The 22,771-nt window shown below is 41.9% G+C and overlaps 2 protein-coding genes and 1 long non-coding RNA gene across 14 annotated transcripts; 1 reads left to right on the forward strand and 2 right to left on the reverse strand.

The window, feature by feature from the left end:
* Nucleotides 1-411: 411 nt before the first annotated feature.
* On the reverse strand, nucleotides 412-10,324 carry daxx (death-domain associated protein). Of its 6 annotated transcripts, none has more exons than XM_040122349.1 (11): nucleotides 10,215-10,324; nucleotides 8,822-9,076; nucleotides 7,859-8,320; nucleotides 6,884-7,015; nucleotides 6,649-6,765; nucleotides 5,372-5,603; nucleotides 4,763-4,932; nucleotides 4,350-4,518; nucleotides 2,804-3,353; nucleotides 1,691-1,826; nucleotides 412-881 (listed from the first exon to the last, which is right to left on the reverse strand). In XM_040122349.1, exons 2-11 carry the CDS (start codon nucleotides 9,056-9,058, stop codon nucleotides 822-824), a joined length of 2,265 nt encoding a protein of 754 aa, XP_039978283.1. In that variant the 5' UTR covers nucleotides 9,059-9,076; nucleotides 10,215-10,324; the 3' UTR covers nucleotides 412-821. The 6 variants fall into 6 exon arrangements, with proteins under 6 accessions (XP_039978283.1, XP_039978284.1, XP_039978280.1 ...); XM_040122350.1 differs by having other exon boundaries at nucleotides 8,822-9,079; XM_040122346.1 differs by having other exon boundaries at nucleotides 8,822-9,079; nucleotides 9,957-10,293.
* Nucleotides 10,325-11,200: 876 nt separating this feature from the next.
* tapbp.1 (TAP binding protein (tapasin), tandem duplicate 1) lies at nucleotides 11,201-16,809 on the reverse strand. Its single transcript, XM_040121627.1, has 8 exons — nucleotides 16,577-16,809; nucleotides 15,211-15,402; nucleotides 14,336-14,584; nucleotides 13,866-14,225; nucleotides 13,230-13,553; nucleotides 12,641-12,742; nucleotides 12,291-12,319; nucleotides 11,201-12,127 (listed from the first exon to the last, which is right to left on the reverse strand). Exons 1-8 carry the CDS (start codon nucleotides 16,635-16,637, stop codon nucleotides 12,116-12,118), a joined length of 1,329 nt encoding a protein of 442 aa, XP_039977561.1. The 5' UTR covers nucleotides 16,638-16,809; the 3' UTR covers nucleotides 11,201-12,115.
* On the forward strand, nucleotides 16,064-22,013 carry LOC120786284. Of its 7 annotated transcripts, none has more exons than XR_005706680.1 (5): nucleotides 16,064-16,566; nucleotides 19,834-19,922; nucleotides 20,597-20,999; nucleotides 21,421-21,523; nucleotides 21,844-22,013. It is a non-coding gene; the product is annotated as an uncharacterized LOC120786284 (long non-coding RNA). The 7 variants fall into 7 exon arrangements; XR_005706683.1 differs by lacking the exon at nucleotides 16,064-16,566 and adding an exon at nucleotides 16,977-17,228; XR_005706685.1 differs by lacking the exon at nucleotides 16,064-16,566 and adding an exon at nucleotides 17,616-17,985.
* The last annotated feature ends 758 nt before the right edge of the window (nucleotides 22,014-22,771 follow it).

Below are 22,771 nucleotides of genomic sequence, written 5' to 3' on the forward strand. Positions count from 1 at the left end.
CTTCCCCCATGAAAAAAAAAATGCGACTGGAATATAAAAATGTAAACAAACTGGCAGCGAGCCATTGCAGGACTCCCCAGTCGAGTGTCTTTAAGAAACAAAAACTCCCCGTCAGGGCAAAAAATGTCCAGCTGCACAGTTCATGTTTTCAGGCACTGGTTTCCTACCTAAAGCACGCTAACTGAAGTTTAGGGCTCGAGTCAAGGGGCAGTCATGCCAAGAGACGTATTTTTAGCTCTGCGTTCAGAGCAGCAGCAGCAGCAGCAGCGGCAGCAAAAAAAACAAACAAAAAACAAAAAAAAGATTTCAATGCCACTACCAACCAATACCACAGAAGCCTAAAAGGCAGGAAACGGTAGGCCTCTGCTGCAGCCAAAAAGTGAGATAAGACAGCCGGGGTCGGCATCGGCCCATGGTACTCTGCTCAGAGAAAACGAAAACGCTCATCTCTGGTGCACGCAGCGGAAAGAGGGCCTCCCAGAACTTTGGTCTTTCCCAAAAAACACACACATCCTGTTTACCTTGGCTTTCCTGTAAATGTTAGGTCATAATTATTTTATTTATGTCATTTACAAAAACACATGTATTGGCTTTTTTTTTTGTTTTTTTTTTTGGTAATATGTAATCAAGGGACATGAGGTACTAAATTTATAGTTTTCCCCATCTTCCATAGATCGTATTTATATCAGCACTTTCACAACTATTCAGCTTTTTCCTCTTCTTACGAGCCAACAGACAAGGAGCTTTCAGGAATTCAGTCCCAGAATACAGGCGGGAAGGGGAAGAATCTTGCAGCACAGTGCGAGGTCAAAGGTGAAAGGTCATTCTGAGTCTGACAGGACGATGATCTCGTCTGGGTCACACTGGGTCGCCACGTTGACCTGGAAACACAAACAGTGGCACAGTTAGGGAGATGTGCAAACAACGAATCGCAATTTATCACCAATTACTCCGAGTATCGTACAGATGGAAACTGGGTGAAATAAAAACCTTGGCAGTGAAAATCTGATTTTATGTTTATGAATGTTTATGGTGTTTCTGAAGGCGTTGGCGCATCATCAGCTGGTTAGCGTTTAAATCTTCCGAAGAGCTCGACACTCCTGCAGAACTTCTCACATAAGGAACGACTGGACGGTCAGACGAGCACGTTTCGGCTCGTGACCTTCACCAGGGTCATGGCAAAGCGCCGCTGGGGTTTGACCTCTTCAGACCTTTTCCCCCGTCTCCATGCACCTTGGAAGTAGATGAAGTTGTGCCTGAATCCCAGACTTTGCATTTAAATCTTTAGATATCTATTTAGATATTTATATAACTTGACAGGCATCTTTACAATGTGGATGATATAACTGTATCATGATCCACATGATCTCAAAGTCATTATGTTTATAAACGACATATCGATGGACAGTTTTGAGAAACCCAAACATATGATCAGTAACCAGGATACTGGTATTTATCAAATGTACAGGGATATGCATAGCTAGACTTCACATCCCAAATATGATCAAAACTCATTTCCATGTAAAAACATTCAGTGCCTGGTCTTTGTCTATCAAACGTAGCAGAAGACGGGGGGGGGTAAGGGATGATTTGTTTTATTTTCTAATTATAAAAAGGCCCACTAAGTTCCCATCCGCATCATTAACGGCCGTCGACCGTGGATTCTCATTTACCGACCATGTTCCCCCACCTTGTTTCTCTTGGGAGGCGGCGTCGACTGTGAGCTGCTGACCAGGTCCTGGGTTGGCGTCTCTGCTCGGGTGGACTCGGCCTGACACGGAGAATTGTAGCTAAAAACGCCCATATCCAGAGGGATATCTGCCTCACTGAGGAGAGAAGGAGGGACGGATGTAGAGAGAGGAGAGGAGTAAAGACGTAGAAGCCAATCGACAAACAAGATGGGGAAAGGGGGAAAAACAACTTCTATTATTAATATAGTCAGGTCTACTAGGGCTGCAACTAACATATTATATGAGCCATGACCTGGAATAGTTAACCCTGGTTTAGAAAGTGGCTTTTCTTGACTATGGAGTTCTGCACAAAATTAAACAAAACTATTTTCAACCTCCCTTGTCGGAGAAAATACACGCACAAGACCTCATCTTAAGGGTGCAAATGAAAGCCAGATCGGATCAACACACCCACAGGTGGGTGGAAATGAGAAGAACTGTATTTTATTGTACATGCAAAAATGGGTTTGTTAAATTGTTGAGTTTGGTAAGAGTACAAATAAAGTAAAATAAGGTAAAATAAAAAAATTAAAAGAAACAAAAAACACAGTATCAACTGACAGCAGTAACCTTAAGTTAAAATTGCCATCAGGATTTAATTATCTGGCCTTTTAATACAAAACTAGGCTTAACCGTGAATTAAGTCAAACTGAGAAAGTCTGAGTTAATCCTGTTTAAAAGATAAACAGGTTCATTCCCAGCCGTGTGTCTTTTGACTCCGCAACAGCGACAAGACAAATCCTCGTCTCCTTATTTCCTCCATTCTGCTGTATCATAGCCACGCTCATGTTGATATACGTCCTTGCAATGTTACAAAAAACAGTCACACTTCAACAGTTCCTACCACGTATGAATCCGAGATTCGTCGTTTGCTCTGTCAAACCGATCCACCACTAAAAAGCTACGAAAAAAATTCACAAATCTTACATAGATGTGGAGTGTACAACCACAGAGTTATACCTACTTTGAGAAATAAAGTTCATTTGTATTACTAAAACGAATTACCATCACAATGTCTAATACATTTATAATATGACAGATTATGACACATCACCAGCAAAGCCTTACATTACCTGTCTTGGATGATAATGTGCTTTGTATTTCGGGAGCTCTCTGACGTAATTTCCTCCCTCTTCCTCTTCTGACTCCTCATAGCTCTGGTGCTATGCGGCGGCGGCGGCGGCGACGTGCCGTTGGTGGTCTGAGTGTCACATTTATCCAAGATCACTGCAGGTGACAGGGGCAGAGACACCCCATTGGCTGCTACCGGGGAAACGTCTGCAGGGTCTTTAGTGACTTTGCTGGCGCTTACCAGCACGACTGAAACATGATCGGAGGAATCCACGGTTTCCTCTGATCCTGCGAGGTTACCATTAGACAACGGCCTCTTGTTATCGGTCTGCATGGGTTCTGATTGGCTAGTGCTGTCTCTTGGGGAGGGGATGTCAGAAAGAGAGATCTGGGACTTGCTGTCGTCAGAGAGAGGACTGAGTCCACTTGTCGCCGGCTCTTCCTCCTCATCTTTAACGCTTCCCAACAGCTCGTCTGTCTGATCCTCCTTGTTGGCGTCGTCTCCCGCTTGCTCCGCCTCGTTACCGTTGTCTTCCTCGTTCTCATCATCGTCTATGGAAAAAAAGAAATGAAAAAGCGCTGGAATCGTTTCTCCCCGTCTCTGCCATCCCGGTCTGATCAAAACTTTAAACTAACTTCAAATCGATGCAGACTCTATCGGGTAAAACGTGTCCAGCTGGTAATTATCAAAGTAACTGCCGCCTGGTGCCTGTTTTTTTCCCCGTTACACATCAGCACCTGATTTTGACTGACTGGGCTTTTTGCTCATCTTATAAAAACTCAGAAGCTCTCAGAATAACCTCAAGTGACGGAGAATGGCCTTGTTAGCAAAGTAGGAGACATCTTGTGTCCAACAGTTAAACTTTTGAAATGAACAGCGTCGCGTTTGTGCATATTCACAGATTCTGGTTTTTTTTCGATGAGGGAGAAGGAGTAGATATAATTTTAAGAAGTTTCAAACACGTAATTGAACTGTTTTGTGGGAGAAAACATATCAGACAGAGATTATTACTCAGAGCAGAATTAAAACGTGCCTGCAGGGGATCTTCAATTATTCTGACTGCATTCTTTTCACCATTCTGACTCGTGCTATCTCAGGCGCCCCCACTACAACACACTACAAGAAGCCCCGCAGGAGATAACACGATGAACCAAAATCTCTGCAGTCTACATTTTATTTTCACAACGATGCGAGCAGAGCCATCTCATGTGTGCTGTCTCACCCCCTCACCAACTCACCCACCCACCCGCAGGCTTGGCCCTTGTAAATTTTGAAAAGGTTAATCATGTTCCTCTGCACAACGCGAAGTCATTCCTAGCCATAGCCACTGCGCTGAGTGTTTAATACAGCTGGTACCCTGTGACAGAGTCAGCCTTCATGTGTCCATGCGAGGAGTTGTCACGTTCGGGGACAGAGACAGGAAGGCACTCTTCGGCCATACGCAGCCGACATTGTTAAACAGTAGCAGGAAAACCACAACTGGATTTACCATCAAATCTTTCGAATTTTCAAAAAAGAAATGTCTGAATTAACATCTACGCTCTGACCTGGTCCATCCTGCTGAGTGCTGGCCTGGATCTCCTCCTCTATGTCTGGATCCGACGATTCATCTTCCTCGTCGTCATCCTCCTCCTCCTCCTCCCCCTCCATTTCTTCTTCCTCCTCTGCCACGCCATTCACCTCTTTAGTTCTTTCTCCTTTTTCAGGTTTGTTGCCCTGAAAACAAGATGTGTGAGGGTAAGACAGGACCAGAATTTATCCTATATAGCTGACAGGGAATGTGGTTGAAAGCTCAGACGTTTCACTAAACACTGCCACTATGGTGCATTGCTGTACCGACAGGAAGATCTGTCATCTAATTCATTAATTACATACATAAATATGAAACCAAGACCATGTGAAAGACTGAAAGCAGAGGAAGTCTGTGATAATCCTTTCCCTTTCCCAGATGCAGCCGTACCTCTTTCTCCTTGCTGTCTTTCTCCAGTCGTTTGCTCCTCTCCTGCTCCTCTGTGTCCTCTTGTTTGATAGCGTACTTGGTGATGACCTCCTCCAGGCGGGACAGAGCCACTTCTCTGTTCAACTGCAGCTTTCGCAGTAGGGAGGGGTCTGACAGAGCCGGGTCCATGGCTTTAGAGGGTGATGGAGAAAAGAGGGGAGAGACAAGAGCATGTGTGTGAACAGTGGTGGGAATAAAAGGGACCGACGTTGGAATATTTCATGCTGTGTTACTATGTTGTTGTATTTTTTTTAAATATTGTACGATTTTCTTTTAGTAATTGCCATTTTACTATTTTTTTGACCAACCATTGAAAACCTGGAGACTTTTACAGTAGTCCAACACTATTTCCAAGCACATGAATGCTGTACGGGACACTGGATGAATACTGAGGTGCGACTGCCCCGAAGGTTTGTTCTCTTTGGCCCAAACCGGAAAATTAGGTTCCTTTTTCTGGTGTATTTGACTACATACTTGTGTTGGTAACCTGTGATTCTGCACTGTCAGAAAAATGCATTCTGAGACTCAAGTCTGCCACTGCAGAATTTTTATCCCTGCCCAAATCTGTACCAGGTTTGTAGTGGTCGGTGAGGTGCGAGCCGAAGTTGTACACCAGGTCCAGGTGACGTCTCTCCTGCATGCAGCTTCCGGTCTCTCTGAAGGCTTCCTGGGCCATCTGGTTCAGCTGTCTTCTGCTCAAGCACAGATTGTGGCGTTCGTTGGCACGCAACACCTGCTGGAGGATGTCTTGGTAATCCGGAGGGTTCCTCTGTGCCTCGGGACTGTTTATGAAACGCTCGATCTGATAGGAGGGGGAGGGGGGCGTAGGGTATGGGATCAGGAGCGTATCAAATTCATCCACATCAAATACAGTACTGTCAAATGAAACAGCTCCCCCAGCCCATCCACAGTCCACATCGCTACCCCAGACATATACTTACATATGTCTTTGATTTGTTCTGTCCTTTGACTTTGCATCTACATGACGTTTTTTGTTTTAGAGAAAGAAACCGCTGCCACTGATTTCCTAGGGTGTCCCAGTCCTTTAACACTGGGTATCTACTGATTCAGAGTCAGAGCCGAAACTTATATTTACCTAGATGTTTCTAAATAGGTACATGACCCCTTGAAATAACAGCTGTTGACTGCTAAATTTGGCACACCTTGTTTTTCATGAGCTACTTGATCCAAGTACTAAAAGGTCCTGATTCAAAATTATTATTGATACAAGATTAAATCACTGATATGATATGAGTTAATGTTTAACTGGGACATCTATAGATTGAAACAATTTACATCAACTAATTTTTAAGTTCTGTCATTTTGGGGTTTTTATTGTGCAGTTTTTGAAAAATAATAATAATAATAATAATAATAAAATAAAAGAGTTAAAGTGGCATAAAATCCTGCTGATGGTAATTATGGTGTTGTCAGATCAAGGTCTGCAACTGCCGAACTCACGCTAAAGTTTTTACACTTAAGATTCAACATGTTAGATGGTAGGGACATTCTGGTGAAATATTCCTATTTTTGTCGGGGGGGGGGTCAGCCCTTGTAAAATTAATACTCTACACCAAGAAGAGCTCAAGATATGCCAGAGAGGATAAGAGGTCATTACTAATATATACTGTGGGAATACTATTAGGTCTCACTAACCCTAGGGAATGTTACAGTTGTATAATAATTATTGTAACCTGTCTTAACTTCCAGACCCCTGGCTGGGAGCAGGACCCAGATTGGGTGACACATTGACCCAGTCACACTAATAGCAAACACATGTTTTACCCACTTTTCTGTTTTCAAGGATACTTATAAAAACCTTTTAAACCAACAAAATGCCAGCTCACCCGTCTGTTGATCTCAGGATAACGAGTGTTAGTGTAGGTGATCCTCTGCTCAATGACTCGGCCTGTTAGTACGCTGCAGCCCTTCAGTTCGCACAGCTTATCGTAAATTTTCATCATCTGGAAGAGCAGAAAGGGAGAGAACGAAGAGGTGAAATAATTGTTGTTTTTACAGCTTTAATTTTTAACTGAAGCTCTATTTATCGGTGGAGTCCCAAGCCCCAAGCTCCTGCCCGACCTTGCGTTTGAGCTTGTGCTCCTGGATGTATAAAGAGTCCTCAGCTCCCATGTCGTCTAAACTGAGCTCAGTCTGCTGCAGACGGCAGATCTCGTCATTGTACACCTTCAGCAGGTTCTCCAGGTACGCTATCTGAGAGAAATTAAGAACAGACATGAAGAGTCAGGCGTGTTCCTCTACGCAGACTTATAATCATAAGCTTAAGTTGTTTGTGTTTATTTTCGCAAGCTGTATCTCAAGGATGAAGCGAAAACGAAGGGGGACGACAAAACACTCTTATTTCAGTGCGCATGGAGTCATGAAACACATTTCCGCTGGTCAGCTTCATACGAGAATCCGCTGTGTTTGGTTAATGGTTTCTAGGCTACCACCATCTTCTACACACACGGGTTTAGCTCAAGTCTGCAGCGCCGGACCTGCAGTGGTGAGCTCAGTTTGTTACACCAGTGACTTCAGGTGAAAACAGATTCTGAAAGAAAAATCTTCGGGAAATGTTGATACTGACGATAACACTGTAATGAGGTGTGAATAGCATTAGGGCGTTTTAAGAAACTGATCAAAATCTGATTATAGCACCTTTATGTGGCCTTTAAAAGCCAAGATACATTAAAAAAAATCATCACAGGCCCATTTACTGGACAGTGATTTAAATGGATTTTGAAACAATTCACTTTTTCCTTTATATCTACATGATTACAACTTTATTGACTAACTCAGTTTTATTAGTGCATACCTATTGACTTCCTTAATTAACACTCTGCTTTTATCATTCATATTTTTATTCTCTTTTGCTCTCCAATGGGATTTTATTTTCTGTTCTATTTTTATGAAAATGACTTCATAAACACTGAAGCAACTTTTGAAAAACATCGTACAAATTTCATTTTGTAATTATTATGATCAGCAGCTGAATTATTTAAAAGTCAGTATTAGCCAAAACAACACTAGTCACAGCTACTAGTGTTCAACACTAACCTGTTTCCTGGATGCCCTCTTTGCCTTTTTCTCCGCTTCTTGTTCCTCCTCTTTATTGTTCTCCCTGTCCTCCTGCAGCCCAGAGGTGGAAGGTTGCTCATCTGCTGCTGCCGGTTTCCTTCCCTCCTCTTCCTCATCCACCTTACCTTTAGTTTTGTCTTTACTTTTGAGCATAACAGAGGTAGATTGGAGAGTACTTGATGTTGAGGTAGAAGACCCAGGCTCAACCTTGGCGAGGATCTGCCTCTTCTTGGCGGCATGCTGCTTGAGTACAGTGCACAGTTCATTGATGTAGACAAATGTTTTAGAGCGGTTGGCCTGAGCGCGAGTCAGACATCGTCCCAAGGTGTTCCTGAACTCCACGGATGACAGAAAGTCCGGGGAGGACTTGGCATGCCTGGTTTGGAGGAAGGTTAAGACCTCGGGGCAGTCTTGGGTGAGAGCCGAGCAATGCTCCACAAACTGGAAGGAAGCGCAAAAGAAAACAGGAAGGAAGTGAAGACAAGGTGACGGAGGAAGGATGTGGGCTGAGGAAGGCAAATATAATGATGATGATGGCACATACAGCAACAGCACATTGTGATTCAGGTTTTTCCAGTTAACATTATTACAGCTCTCTGGCATTACGACTACAGTCAATAGTTAAGATGGGTTGTTGGCACATCTTGCAGAGGAAAGCTTTTAATTCCAGCATGTATATTCATTTTCGTGTTATACGATGTCACTAATGTCACCAGGGTGAGAAATTAACACAACTTCCAACCAAATGCTAAAATTTTGAACTTGACAACAAACGCCGCCGTTATTTAAGCAGATAACAATTATCATTTGTAGGTCTTCTTCGATTTAAGAGATCTAGATGTTTTGTAGAAAAGTAACGGAAGATGGTGAGTACAGGAAATGACCAGACAAATTTGGCCAATGGAAAAGACAGTCAGCTTGTGCCAGTTAATGTAAGCTCACCTCAGTGAACAACCTCTCATTCTCTGCCTGCAGAACATGGCTGTGCTTTTTTGCTGAGGCAAAAGGTGACTGGGCGATGTGGGTGGGGGCCAGCTGCTGAGCTTTGAGTGGTGAGACATTTTCGGCTTGATGCTCAGAGGGCGAGGTGGCGGCAGCGCAGGAAGGTTGAGGACTCTCCTCTTCATCATCATCAAGGACTATGATCTTATCTGCCATCGAGGCGGGAGCCACCGCCATCCAAAATGTTGGTCGTTTCTGCTTTGAGGAAATACAAACAGGGAGAATGTTGATCAGGGCGACTGATACTACAGGATGCCGCACAAGCATCAGTCAGTTGAAACCTTGAGATCAGGCAGGCAATATGAAATTTCTAGGGAAACAATGAAAACACGTGATGACAAACTCCGGGGTACTGTGGTGGGAGTAGTAGCAGTTTTGATAACTCAAGGCCCCAAGCTGGGTGATGAACACTAACACTGACATACAAAAATTTCTTTTTCGGTACTCAAACGTCAATAGAACTAAACAGAGCAGCAACAATTACCTGATTAATTGATTAGACAAAATTAATCAGCCATTATTATAATAAGAGAATAATTGTTTTAGTCATTTATTATAAAGCACAAATCATAGTCATAAATATGACAGTTAATCGATTGACAGAAAAGTAATCTGCAGCAACTGATTAATTAGTTTAATTTTTTTTGGTCCTCTGGCAACTTGCAATGGGCGTTTTCACGGCACTGTATCATTTTATAGACCAAATGTTTGTCGAGAAAGTTGTCGTCAGTTTAATCAGACTGCCCTTCTGTATCTGGGTCCTATACGTCCAACACACAACCCAGCATTAACACACAGAAACACGGCCACATGCTTGTGAATTTTGCCACGATGCTCTAACACTGTTGCTTCATTCATGGCCAAGCCAATGAGCTATTTAACATCAGCACGATGTAGTCTATGATTTGAGAAGTGAGACCAAAAGCAGAGCTAAACTGTAAGTGAAACTAAACGGTGAAGTGATCGAGCTCGATGACAGAACGAAACAAAACAGATGGAAAAATCAGACAAAAGCTGTCGTCAAGACTGAAAGGTTTTCACTGCTACACATTGAAACGTACTCACACATACCGACCTCTTGTTTATGAGCTGTTTGAGGTGACAACAAAGGAGGATAAAGCTCCGCCACGATGCATCATTAAAATACTGTGTTCGGGTTAGCTAGCCTTAGCATTAGGCAGCTAGTTAGCTGCTGGGACTTTGCTAAGTAAGAAAATAACGAACTAGAAGAAAAGTCCACATGCTGTTTTTTAATTACATAATTAATTACGTTAACAAATCCGAGATAGTCAATAAAATCTTGTTTTTTTAATCCGGCAGACTTTCTGTTTACCAAAACAATGCTCGTCAACTTGGCTGTGCTGTCGACTTGAGATCGAAAATGTACCCGCTAAAGTCCTATCAGCATCAATGCCTCTGATTGGCTGGCGGTCAGTATCGTCGTTAGCCATTGGATGATTTGATCCCGTTGAGTACCATTGATACATTTAGATTGTTTTTTTTGTTTTGTATTTGGAAAAGAAAAAGAAAACAAAAGAAAACAAAAGAAAACAATTAATAATATTGAAATTTGAAAGACACGTAGAAAGCTATTTTGCGTTTGCAATTAATTTCATGAGTCTCAATAAAAACAAAAACAAAAAATTCAATGTCCCAATTCTGACAGATTTTCATAGTTTGCATGTATTTAATAACTGTACATATATCACGAATATCAGTATCATTTCATGATTTTGTAATATCTATCTTATAGTATTAGAGTAGTATATTATAATATATATTATTAAAATACGTTGCATCGATTAATCAGTATAATCTTACATCGATAATATATTTATGTACAGTCTATTCAGTCTAACAAATTCTCGGTTCAGATATTATTACTCAAAAACAAAACTGTACGTTCAATGTGACGTTTTATTCTGAAAAGGACAACGGAAGTCACACTTTCTCATTAGTGCCGGTTAATGGTTTACTTGGTTTAATCAACAGTTATTACCTACGCCTTTTCCTCAGTGTAGTCACTTTGTATTTTATACCTCTCAAACTTTGCAGTATGGTCATTATGAGGGATTTATATTTTGAAAAATAACATCCCTACTGACTTGACAGCAAGAAAAATAAAACCCAACCGCCCTTACACTTTGTTATAATACTTCCATATACCTTTATCTAAGAACCCCCCCCCCCATTATCCTGTCATAAATGTGCATGATGTTGGTTTTACACAATGTGGCACACCAGGGTGTTTGAGCCGGTACTCAATTATAAACAAGAAACTGCAGGCAGCATGTTATAAGAAATGTTTTTATTGCACCAACAAAACAGACTTCAATGATCAATTTTAAATATGATTTTAAAATTCTGATACAAATTTTGAACTTTCCCTCCAGTAGAATTATGTGCTCTGTTTCTAGCCATTATCCTCCCATTTCTATATAAGTTTTATTTTTGAATTAGCCCAGGCTTTTACTTCAGTTTTAGTGGACAGAGCATCATTCCTACTATCTTGGACACGCGCACGCGCGCACACACACACACACACACACACACACACACACACACACGCACACACAAAGACACAAAGACACACAAAATGAAATAAAAATAAGCAACATGTGATGACAATACCACTCTAACGCCCAAATGAAAAATTTCAGAATATGCATGCGTTATTTTGTCATAATCCTATGTGACAAAAATAGAATTCAGTTTGCAAGTTTGGACAGTTTAGTCTGACACTGATTTTACTGTCCAGGATTGTTTAAATTGCAGGCTGAGATATGGGACACACACACACATACACACACCTACTTGTTGGGTCTTTTCCAGTGTTTGTGAAACAATACAGTAAACAAGCTGTGGGAGGCCAATACGAAATGCCAACGCATCACTTTAAAAGAGAGGATTAGAAGAAGAAATGTTACAACAGACATTTTTGGACAGAGCGGAACCCCTTTTCAGCCAGAATAAAAATTCTCCCGGGTACCAGATTGCTGCCTATTATTACTTTTTGAGGATGAGCTCAAGCAAGCATCTCATTGGATCTGTAAAGAAAAAAAAAAACAAACAAACTCTAAAAAAAATACATGTTTACACAGTTTTATCACTAATCATCAATTTATCATAATCGCCGGCATGAAGAGGTGAACAGACACTCCTGAACCCCCCATCCAAGAGACCACAACAGACCAGGTCGGTGGTTCAGTATCACACTTCCACATCAGCTCCTCTTTACTTCTCTTTCTGTGAGAGGACAGTGTGGAAAGTTATTATTGAGAGGAGACTCGCGAAACACCACGGAGCAGCCCCAAGGTGATCAAACAGAAGTGGACAAACAGCACATTTATGTAAACTCAAACTCAGAATTAGAAATGCTGTAGTATTGTTAGTATTTAAAAAAAGTTACCTTATCTTGTTTATCAGCCTCGTCTGAGCCTACATACAGTGAAATAAACAAAAGACAAAGATAAAAAGTTAGACACAAAATGGATACATTGACTTATCTTACTGCATTTTCTTTAAATAGTATACAGCTTTGCACTTATTTTATTTAATATTTTTTCAAATTTATTCAAGTGTGGTTTTTCTTATTTATTTAACTGTATTCATATGGTCAGATAGAATCAAGTATCTTCTTGCAGCTTGAAATGATTAAATGGGCGCAGATAATTAAAAAAAAAAAAAACATGAATAATTTTCATAGCTGTCAGTAAACAAAAAATCTTTATGGTTAATTGTTGTTGTGTTATTTGATACCTGAGCTGGTCAAGGTCCAGGAGACAAACTTGATGAGACCGTAGAGCACTAGCGCCACACCAACCATTGCCATTGAGTCCTCAATGGAGGGAGTACTGAACCCTGAAAAAAAAAAAAAAATAAATACATGGAATTTAACTTCTTAATCGATTCCCATTGTCTTTGAGTTGCATCTATGTTGTCAATCTTGATAATTTAATAATAATTTTTAAAAATAATTTATTTAACCATCCACCTTTACAGAGCTGTCACACATAGTAGGTGTTAAAATAATCCTATCTGATTTTAAAAATGATGAACTCTACTATAGCCATCCATTTAAGTTTATTTTTACTGTCTCATAACTTAAAATGACCATAATGACCACACACGTTTCCTCACACTCTTCACATTCACCTGCTTCTCAAGAGGACGTTGTTCAAAGTGACCATCAGCTCTTAAACAATCACTTTATATTTAAGCTCCCATTTTCTCTTAAGGCTGAAAAGTAAACGGTTGCGAACAATGTTCTGCATCATGACCGCTTTTGCCTCAAGATAAATTTGGCCGGATCTTTGCTGAAACTAAAGGTGAAATTCTTCCTCATTACCGATGACACTGGCGGTCATGCTGGCCCGTCGCGTGCCTCCAGGGTGGACAGCAACGCAGGTGAGCTCGCCTCCTCTGCCCAGGTCCAGTTTAGAGGTGTCGAGCTCCAGGCGGGTGCTCTGGGTGTAGGTGCCATCCCAGGCCTGCCTGTGGCCCGTTATCCTGCCTGTTCCCAGGGTCCTGGTCTTCCCATCGGCGCCTTTAAACTCCCAGCTCAGCTCCAGGGAGAGGGGGGCGAAACCGGACGCGTCACACTGGACGGTCAAGGTCTGGCCGGGAACGGCGAGGGGCAGAGGGGAAGGGTGGATGGAGAGGGATGGAGGTTCTGAGTAGAAGGATGAAAGAGCAGCATAAATAAATAAAGAAAAAAGAAAAAGAAAGAGAGAAAGTTAATTATGTTACTCTTGTTCCTAATGAAATCTGGTTTATTACAGAGCTTACAGCTCATTTTCTAACAGAATAATTTGCTTATTTCAGTGTTGTTTGAAGGCAGATACTGTGCACGAATGCCAACATGGATATTGATTGATTATTGGTGGATATGAGCACGTTTCCTCTGTCTAACATCACAGAGTCACTTCCAGACGCCAGTAAGGCTTCAAAAATGCTTCAAAAGCAACACAATCTTCTCCCTCACCGACGATCTCAAGCTCCAGCACCACCTGAGCCAGAAGGTACGGCAGATGCACTGTGCAAATATACATCCCGGAGTGATGCACTTTAGCCTCCTGCAGGATCAGGGATGCATTTCCTTTTTCGTGCAGACCCTCAAAGTCCAGTGTGGCCCCTTCCTCTTGTGTATCAGCCACGCGGTCTGTCTTGCCATCGTAAGCCAGAACAAGTCGCCCTTTGCCTCTGAACTGGTAGCGCCACTCGACGGCAAAGCCCGACCCAGACAGAGGCGAAGAAGGGTTGACCCAGAAGCCACAGTCCAGCAGCAGTGGCTTCCCGAGTCTGGCCTGCACCGAGACGGTTTTACTGGTCACGCTCAGGATCACTGGGGAAACAGACAGTGAGTAGAGAGAGAGAGAGAGAGAGAGAGTCAAACTACCACATATGACTGAGACAAGATACACTTTCTCAGTTTTTGTCCATCTTAATCATTACCATTTGGCTCTTTGGTTCCTGTGGGAGCACGCATGATACTGGAAATGCCCAGCTGCTTGTTGGTCCCCTGTAGCGCAACTGAAAACCAGTCGGCCTGCAGGTATATGGGGCTGAAGGCAGAGTCTGTGAGTGCAGCCACCCATTTGAGGGTGGAGGGCCGCTGCAGGAAGGGGCTGATCTCACACTGGGGCTCCTGGACGGAGCCTCTGGGAGGGCTGAGAGAGTGGTGGCAGAGAGTGGCAGCTGGGTCTGAAGACAGAGGAGTCAGAAGGGTCACACGTATACATTGTCGGGGTATAAGGAGTTCACGAATGCTCATTTTGTTGATATGTAAAAAAACAAAACAAAAAAAACCCAAAATGGAAATAGACAGCTGTATCTAAAGGGGGGAGATGATGGAGTATGCATGCAATATTAAACAAAGAAACCTTAAATCAAGATGTTTTAGTGTACAACTGAATCAGTAAAAATGCTGAAAGAAAACTATAGAGGATGCAGAAATGCAGAGGATACATTACAGCTGACATGTATTTCCAGTCAGAAACTGGCAAAAAAAACCAAAAACATTCACCTCTGTTTTATTAACCACTGTAAGGGATCTGCTTGGGAAGGCAGCCTGCACCAGGTGTGAACGCATGCAAGTCAGAGAGAGATGCAGAAAAAGTGCAGTCGTGTTCACTTTGAATGATGATTTCGTTGACCATCAGCACTTATATATCTGTGGAGGTTTATTATTGACCTTCCATTACGACTGCTGACTCTGAAAGGTAACACATTTGTATGGGTGTATGCCCCCCCCTCACACACACACACACACACACATTTAGATAAATGTGCCATTACACATCCTGTTCAGCGTGTCCTTTGGAACTAACCTGTGACAAAGTAGACTTTGTCAGGGCTGATGTGGGACGGAGTCTGTTGGGTCTCTGCACTGTGTCTGTTTGCGTCTGTTCTGATGTAGAGCAGAGATTTTTCCTGGGTGGTAGCTGCAGCAAAACCTCCTCCTCGACCCGCTTTCTCCTGCACAAACCAGCACTCCAACACCGGACAGCTGCTGCTGTGGGCTTTAGACAAAAGATTTCACAAGAAATTGACAACGAAGTTAAAAAAAACAAACAGACAAAAAACACTGTGAATGAATATAATGATAAAATTACGGTGTATTCTGATGATGTGGTCCATAGCAATGTGTATTCTGTGGTGGCAACACTCCAACATTACCCCAGTATTTGCCAATGGGACATAATTTTGCAAAACATTTTTACAGAATTGACCTACTATATTTACATTAAATATGACAAATAACGTCACCGAAAATACAGAACATAGGGTGTGAAATGCCACACAAGGCATTGTAGGAACATACTGAACTGTGGCAGTGACAAATAAAAGTGAAACCCAGATTCTCTTCGGGGAACCAGGAGTTGTGGCTTTTTCTCTCAGTCTTTGCTTTCAGTTTCTTCCCCCGCTTTCCTCGTGCCAATGCTTGGATTTCGAAGATGTCTCTCAAAATAAGCAGTCTATTGTAGTAAAGTTAAGCCTCTATTCCCCACTTCGTTTTCACTCCGTATATTATTTGTGGTCTTACTTGTCTTATTTTAACTTCATAATTGTATAATTATAATAAGTCGTTTTCTCTGAGTGACCGCTTTCGCTTCGCGCTGGATGCAACAATAGTTGCGGCCGCGAGGGGGCAGGCGTGCACCACGCCACCGGACGCTCCATACAAAACTCCGTTTAGAAATTTTACCGAAATTTTACAGTTTTAAAACTAATCTTACGTCGGCCTAAGGATTCAACTGCGACGTTTTAACCACGCGACTGGGTCTTATTCTAGATTCGGCGTACGTACGGCACACAGAGACTCACATTTTACGATATTTTAGTAGCCGGAAATGTGAGGTTCAAGTTCAAGTTGTTTTGCACGCCTTCATCCCAAAATATCGTGGACGAGTGTTTTGCTATATCTGGATTTTGCCGGAATGATGTTCGACTGTCATGCGTATGCCAAAGGTCTTAATAGTCTCCAAATGTGCCGCGACTCACAATATGAAAATTGAAACTAGCCACTGACATTTATTCGTGGAGTTTGGACTACGCGCCTCAGTCGCGGGAGAACAAGCTACCGGGTTCGGGGTATGATGTTAGATAAACCGCTGACCCGTGCACCCAAGTGTTCTTCCCGTTTCGTGTATTTCACCGGAGCAGCAAAGCAAACATGTCGACAGGTAAACCCACCTTGGATGAAGCAGGTAACGGCAACCAGGGTTAGCTGATAAATTGTAGACAGTTCCGTCATGGTTGTACGTCTCCCCTCTCTTGTCGGACACTCTTCTCCACTGTTATCAGACGGACTAAAGTGGATTCAGATCGGTGGTTTTTCCCCCGTGCAAATTCGGGTCCACTTTAGTTTCACTTTCACGTAAATCGAGTCTTGTCAAAGGTAGCCGGAGACGTTCCGGTAATAATTTCAAAATAAAACCGCGTCTGACGATTTCAAAAGGAAGTTAAGTTATGAAAGTAAAATTGACAGGAAACTGAAAAAAAAAACAAAAAAAAAAAACAAGACACACCTCTTATAAGAACATGAAAGTAAACACCGCCTGAAATATTTTAAAATGTAAACTCCGAGGTTCATCCCGAGGACTCGGTCCGGAAACGGTCCGCCACCTTTACGACCCCTTCGTTTGCTGCCTCGGTCGCTTCCTCTGCGACTACGTGTCGTGCAACTCACAAGCAGAGATTTTATTTTTTTTTTTAATTTTATTCGATTTTTTTTTTGATCACAACCGGGGTCGTGTTGTTGCAGCGTGACTCCTCTGATCCTGATACTGAAAAACAAGCGGGCCTGCGAGGCTGCAAGAGGGGAAACCAGTCTGTGTGAGCAGAGGTCAGACGAGCCTTGAGCGTTCCCCAAATAACCAAACACACAGCTCTGTGTCCTCTCTGCCTCTTAGCGAGAGAGAAGCTACCATCTCTCCATCAATAATGTTTTTTGTTTTGTTTTTCACAGACGCTCCCATGTTGTCACTGTTGTGAACTAAACACAACACATCCATACAGGTTCATGGTCCTCATATTCAGTGAGCCATGGTTGGGTAGCATGTTTTCTGTGTGTTTATAACATCCACGTTTTGTTTTAATGATAAGTACAACTTAGTATATTTCATATATTTACCAAATGAGAAGTTTTCCTTTATATGGTACAGTTTCTTATCGGCTTAAAGCCAGTTATACACACTTTAGCTATTATTTTTCATTCTTACATGTCGGACATTTTACTGATCTTCACCTTTGATTATGTCTGTGCAAGAAAGTATTATTCTTTGGCACCACAGGAATGTGGCAAAACAAGGAGGTCAAGAAGCTTCAGTGGCCTGGCAGGGACAAATGAGAAGACAATCACAACCCACCCTTTCTTACTGGCTTGTGCGCCAAAATTTCACACACAGAGAAACGAAACCCGACACACTCATCATGTGATTTCCCAGAAAGGGGGATTTGCGGTTTCTGCCTGGTTGTGGAGCTCTAACACTGCTACTGGGAAAAAAGAAAAAAAAGCCAAATGGCGTCAGTAGTACTGAGGCGGCTCTGTTGCCGAAGCTGTAGTTTATACCAGCAGCGAGGAGGAAAGCAGATCTTTCAAGGTGATTCCTGGTCAGGTTCGGTGTGACACACGACTTCTGCCTGTTCCAGATGATGATAGTGTGTTGTTACCTTGAGAGTTCGATTCATGTGTTTCTACAATAATTGATAGCCCCAAATCAAAAAGTTATTAAGGCACCTAACATCGTGTATCTTCTATACTCTAAATTTCCGTCGGATAAAATGATGGGATTTGTGCGTTAGGTATCGAATATCGGCAGCCAGATTGCCCACGCAGGGACTGCCGGGTCACAGAGTGGGAGGGTGTTTGTGTGTCTGCCATTTCATAGCAACAGAGGAAGACACAAAATGGCAGCACACCGGTGTTTTCAGAGGGCAACGTGTGGCAACAGCGACTATGTGCGCCGGCCGGTGTTTGCATGGGTGTGATACCGTGTGCAGCTTAGTTTAGGAACTTTACAAAACCCCACATCGTTGTGTCTCCCACTTTAGCTCTTTATATACTATTTCAATGCAAAAAAGAAATCCTGTCTTAATTTGCAGTGCAGTCAAAGCTCTCTCCAGTGACATGTTAATTCCTTATTATGTTGTAAGAACATCTGATTTTCAGACAAAGCTCAGAAAAACAAAAAATACTTTCTGTCACTTTGTAATTCAACTTTGTAAATAAGTGCGGATATTAACTCGGTTCTTTGAAAATCTGAGAGAGACATAACCAGCTCTGAATTTTTCAGTTTGAGTTTAAAACGATAGGAGAAGGAAGGATCTTAAAAAAACAACAACAACGCTTTAATGCACAGCATGTGCTGTCACACGTTTTCACAGCTGCAATATAAGCTGCTGATTTTAACATCTTAGATTCCTTCTTTTGAATTTGCTTTTTAGTTTAAAGGAAAAGCTAGAGAACTCATGATGTTCTCTGATAAACATAGGCTGAGATCTACTATTTCCTTATGTGTCATTGTCATATTATATCAGTGCAAGTCCTGGTTTACTCCGAGTCTATGTTCTCTTAAGTAAATAACAGAAATAACTAAGACCAGTCTTAAGTCAAATTTTGATTTTACGTTCTTCACAAATGTTGCTTTGTATTTTTATAGCCTGTGCTTTCATGGTACGGTCCAGTTATGGAGTTTTGTTTTTTCTTTTGTCTGCCCTCATTAATCATCAAACAACCCGTCAGATGTATCTATTGACTTGTGGAGGGAGACAGGCCTCCAGGTTGGCAATGACTGGACTGAACTAACTGTATGTGTGATGAAGTAGATAAACCGCCTCCACCTCAACCAGCTGCAACGGTAGAATGCTGCTTACACACTGACGCACCGATGTCATATGTTACGACCACAAATCCTCAGTTTCAGTTCTTTAGTTTGAAAATTGTCGAGAGGTGTGTTCGGACTAAGTTGCAACATGAAACACGCAGCATTTTCTTTTCGAACTCTCTGGATTACTTGGTATGTCGTGTAAAATGTAACCTGAAATCGTCTGTAAAGGACGTCTGCAAACTGTAAGCTTGTCCAGGTTGAAGTTATTCTTACGTTGATTTTAATAAGAATGTGACTACCTGTAAATAATGTCAAGAAAACATATTAAACGTTACACATTTGTGTTTGGAAAACCTAGTCACAATTAAGATTATTTCCATTATTATCGCATAGTCATTATGTATTTGTTGCATGAGTCTTGTGTGACATCTGTTCTTTGCTCGCGTGTTCTGCGTAAATTAGGGTTCCCTTTCCACGAACAACCACAGTGGCAAGTTTGTTTGTTTCTTCAGGAAGCTCCATGTATTTTTCACATAAATGTGACAAATTATGTTGGCCGGATTGGTTTGTTTTGTATCTGCTGTCCAAAACCATCTCCTCTCACACTCCTCTCTTTTGTAGGGTTCCCCAGGGGTCCATCCTAGGTCCCCCTTCATTCTCCATCTGCATGGCTATGCAACTGTCTATCACGCGTGTTCCAGTAAGACCAGGTACTACGGACGTCTCCTGTATTATGTCTTCTCTTGCAGTTGAATGACTCTAGATGGAAGATCATTAAACAGTAATTACCACTCCAGGTCCAAGTGCTTTTATTATTAACAGTCTCTCCTCGGTCTGGTTGCCTTATCTAATACTGTTAAGAAAAAAGAAGCCCCCAATCTGAGCTGCTTTTCAGTGTTCAGGCAAATAAAGTGGTGTAGTCTTGCTTCATTCAACTCAGATCATCCATCTCACATGCAGATGTCAGGTCATCTATGCTTTTATCTCCTCTCGACATGATTATTGAAATGCACTTTATTTTCGGTCGGAGCAGGCAAAACATCCATAGACATAAAATTTATACAAAACGCTGCTGCCAGCTATTGGCACGTTCTAAAAGAAGTGACCTTATTGCACTAATCTTTGCTGCCTTTCACTAATTACTTGTCAGTTTTTTAGTTTTTTTTTGATAAGTTGACCGAATATAGAGTCAGGGAGCTGCTAAGACTGATAACTTGCAGACCAGGTAGTCGCCTGTCGTCCTCAGGTGCCTCCCTATCGACGGCTCAGATGAAGATGTGTAATCTGTCCAGACTTGACACGGTTATACTGCTGACATCTCTGTAAAAGTAAACTCTGATAAAGTCGAATATCGATGAATGTTAATGTCAACATTTGCTCACAGTTAAACTCACTAAGCAAGAAGAGCCTCCTGCAAGTAGGAAGCCGCCTTGTCGGCGAGCATCCACCCTGTTCTTGAGAAATACTGACTTCCTACCAGCTGCCGGATCCTGATCTGGAGTTGAGTCTGACCTCTGAACTACCACGGCATCTCTGTTGGGCTAAGGTCTCGGCTCCGACCGGGCCCCTCCAGAAAGAGGACTTCCTTCATCTGAAGTCATTCTGTAGTAGAGTTACTTTCATGTTTGGGGTCATTCTCCTGCCGTCTCACCCAACTTTAACTGAGCTTCAGCTGGCAGACAGCCGACCTGACATTATCCTGTAATACCTGGATAAACTTGGGAATTAATTTTCCCCTCGATGATGGCGAGCTGTCCAGGCCCAGAGGCAGCAAATCAGGAGATCAGGTAAAGAAGTGCACAGCAAGTTTAGGTTTGGCATGTTAGGGTGTTAGAGGTGTTAGGTTGAGGAGGAGGAGGAAACAACAGCAGTCTCCTATGTCACGTTCGATGTCTGACCCATGCATTGACCTCTAACTTCTCCTTACATGGACTTTGTCCCTTTAAATGACCATAGCCTGACTTCCTGTTTTGCATACTTGCTTTCGTCACTAGAGAGTGCTGTCACTTGAATGTAAACCTGTTATTTTGTGGCATTGGCTAAAACTGATGGTGTTGTTCTTGTAGTGTCGTATATTCTCTGCTTATTTTTGTTCAAATGAAGCAATTCTTCATTTGAACAAGGAAATTCGTCTAGAAATCAACAACTGCCTAAAAAACACACAATTAATAATCTCAGAACCTTTCCTCTATTTTTCCCTATAATTAGTATCGGATTACATAGTTTTTCCAAGGAAACTTCCTAAGAAATGACAGATCCATAAAATCAAGACCTGGATTGTTCTGGTTCTCCTGGGAATCCACGGCGGCAGGTGAGTTATTTTTTAAGTCGGTTAATTATAAACGAAGAAACACGCTCCATGTCTTTATACACTGTACGTATGAATTTAAGATCTTTTTCATAGTCTTTGATGTGTAGCTAAAGAAACTTCCTTGCAGATTACAGAAATATTAATGTACATAAGTAAATCAGTCAATAAATAATAATAATTATTATTATTTAAAAGTTAAAGTGTTGATGTAACTCAGTGATCCTAATATTTTTTTAGTGGTAAAGATGTGATATCAGCTGTTAATAGGTGAGTTTGCTGCGATCCCGCTCTGCTTTCTGAAGTCTCTGTCTCTGTCTCAGGTGTCCACATTGTCCAGAAATTGGCTGTGAGTGGGAGGCTGAGACTAAAGAGGTTCATGGTTACGATCGGTGCGGGTATGATGGAGAAGACTTTATAGCGCTGGACTTGCAGACACTGACATGGATCCCTCCTAAACAGCAGGCCTTCAACACCAAAATGATGTGGGATAATAACATAGCTTTACTAGGGCATTAGACACAATACTTCACCCAGGTGAAGAGAGCTCTCTGCTGAGACCAGATAGGGTCAGATGCTGATGTGTTTTCATTTCACATCACACACATCTGTCATGTTGTCATCTGTGTTTCTGTCTTTCTTTTTCATTGTCTTTCCACTCTCCCCTCCCATTCCCAGTCTACCAACGTCCCCCTCAGCCTTCGTCTTCTCACCTCTCTGCTCCCCACTTTTACTTAACTTTTACTTACTTTCTTATTTACACACTTGTCTCTGCCCTGTCTATCTCTTCCTTTAACTTATGTTCTTCATTTTTTTTCTTATTTAAATCTCTCTGTTCACCATTTCTCATGTTCTGTTCCCTTCTTTTGTATTTTTGTTCCTTTCTGTGTGACTGTCACTGTGCACAGTTTATTTGATAAATGTCAGAATATCACTGTTTACTGTGGGTTTAAACCACAAACAAAAAGCATCATTTAGTACATATTCTTGGTCACATTTTTAAAGACAGATTTATGCCCCTATATTTATTCTCAAATTTTTCTGTCATGAATACTCTGTGTACCTTATTCTTTTCTCCTTTCTCTGTCCCCTGCTTCGTTTCTTTCTGCACTCTATCAAATTATCAAACATTTAACCCGGACTGTGCTGTAGCCAGAACTGAGATGGAAACATGTCAGAATCTACGCCAGAAGGCTGTGGGGTGTGCCGCAGTTCACTGTACATTTATGGGTTGACTAAGCATCCAAACGG

The sequence above is a fragment of the Xiphias gladius genome, chromosome 24 (genome assembly GCF_016859285.1).
Source record: "Xiphias gladius isolate SHS-SW01 ecotype Sanya breed wild chromosome 24, ASM1685928v1, whole genome shotgun sequence".
Classification (NCBI taxonomy): Eukaryota; Metazoa; Chordata; class Actinopteri; order Istiophoriformes; family Xiphiidae; genus Xiphias; species Xiphias gladius.

What these genes read in the sequence shown, in the direction of transcription:
- daxx (XM_040122349.1), bottom strand. Translation starts at nt 9,058, where the DNA reads ATGGCGGTGGCTCCCGCCTCGATGGCAGATAAGATCATAGTCCTTGAT. An exon ending in CACCGACCACTACAAACCTG is followed by an intron (nt 4,933 to 5,371) that starts GTACAGATTTGG and finishes CACCCTCTAAAG; the next exon opens with CCATGGACCCGGCTCTGTCA. An exon ending in CGCCTCCCAAGAGAAACAAG is followed by an intron (nt 882 to 1,690) that starts GTGGGGGAACAT and finishes TTGTGTTTCCAG; the next exon opens with GTCAACGTGGCGACCCAGTG.
- tapbp.1 (XM_040121627.1), bottom strand. Translation starts at nt 16,637, where the DNA reads ATGACGGAACTGTCTACAATTTATCAGCTAACCCTGGTTGCCGTTACC. An exon ending in CGTTACCTGCTTCATCCAAG is followed by an intron (nt 15,403 to 16,576) that starts GTGGGTTTACCT and finishes TTTTGTCTAAAG; the next exon opens with CCCACAGCAGCAGCTGTCCG. An exon ending in GCTGGAGCTTGAGATCGTCG is followed by an intron (nt 13,554 to 13,865) that starts GTGAGGGAGAAG and finishes CCTTCTACTCAG; the next exon opens with AACCTCCATCCCTCTCCATC.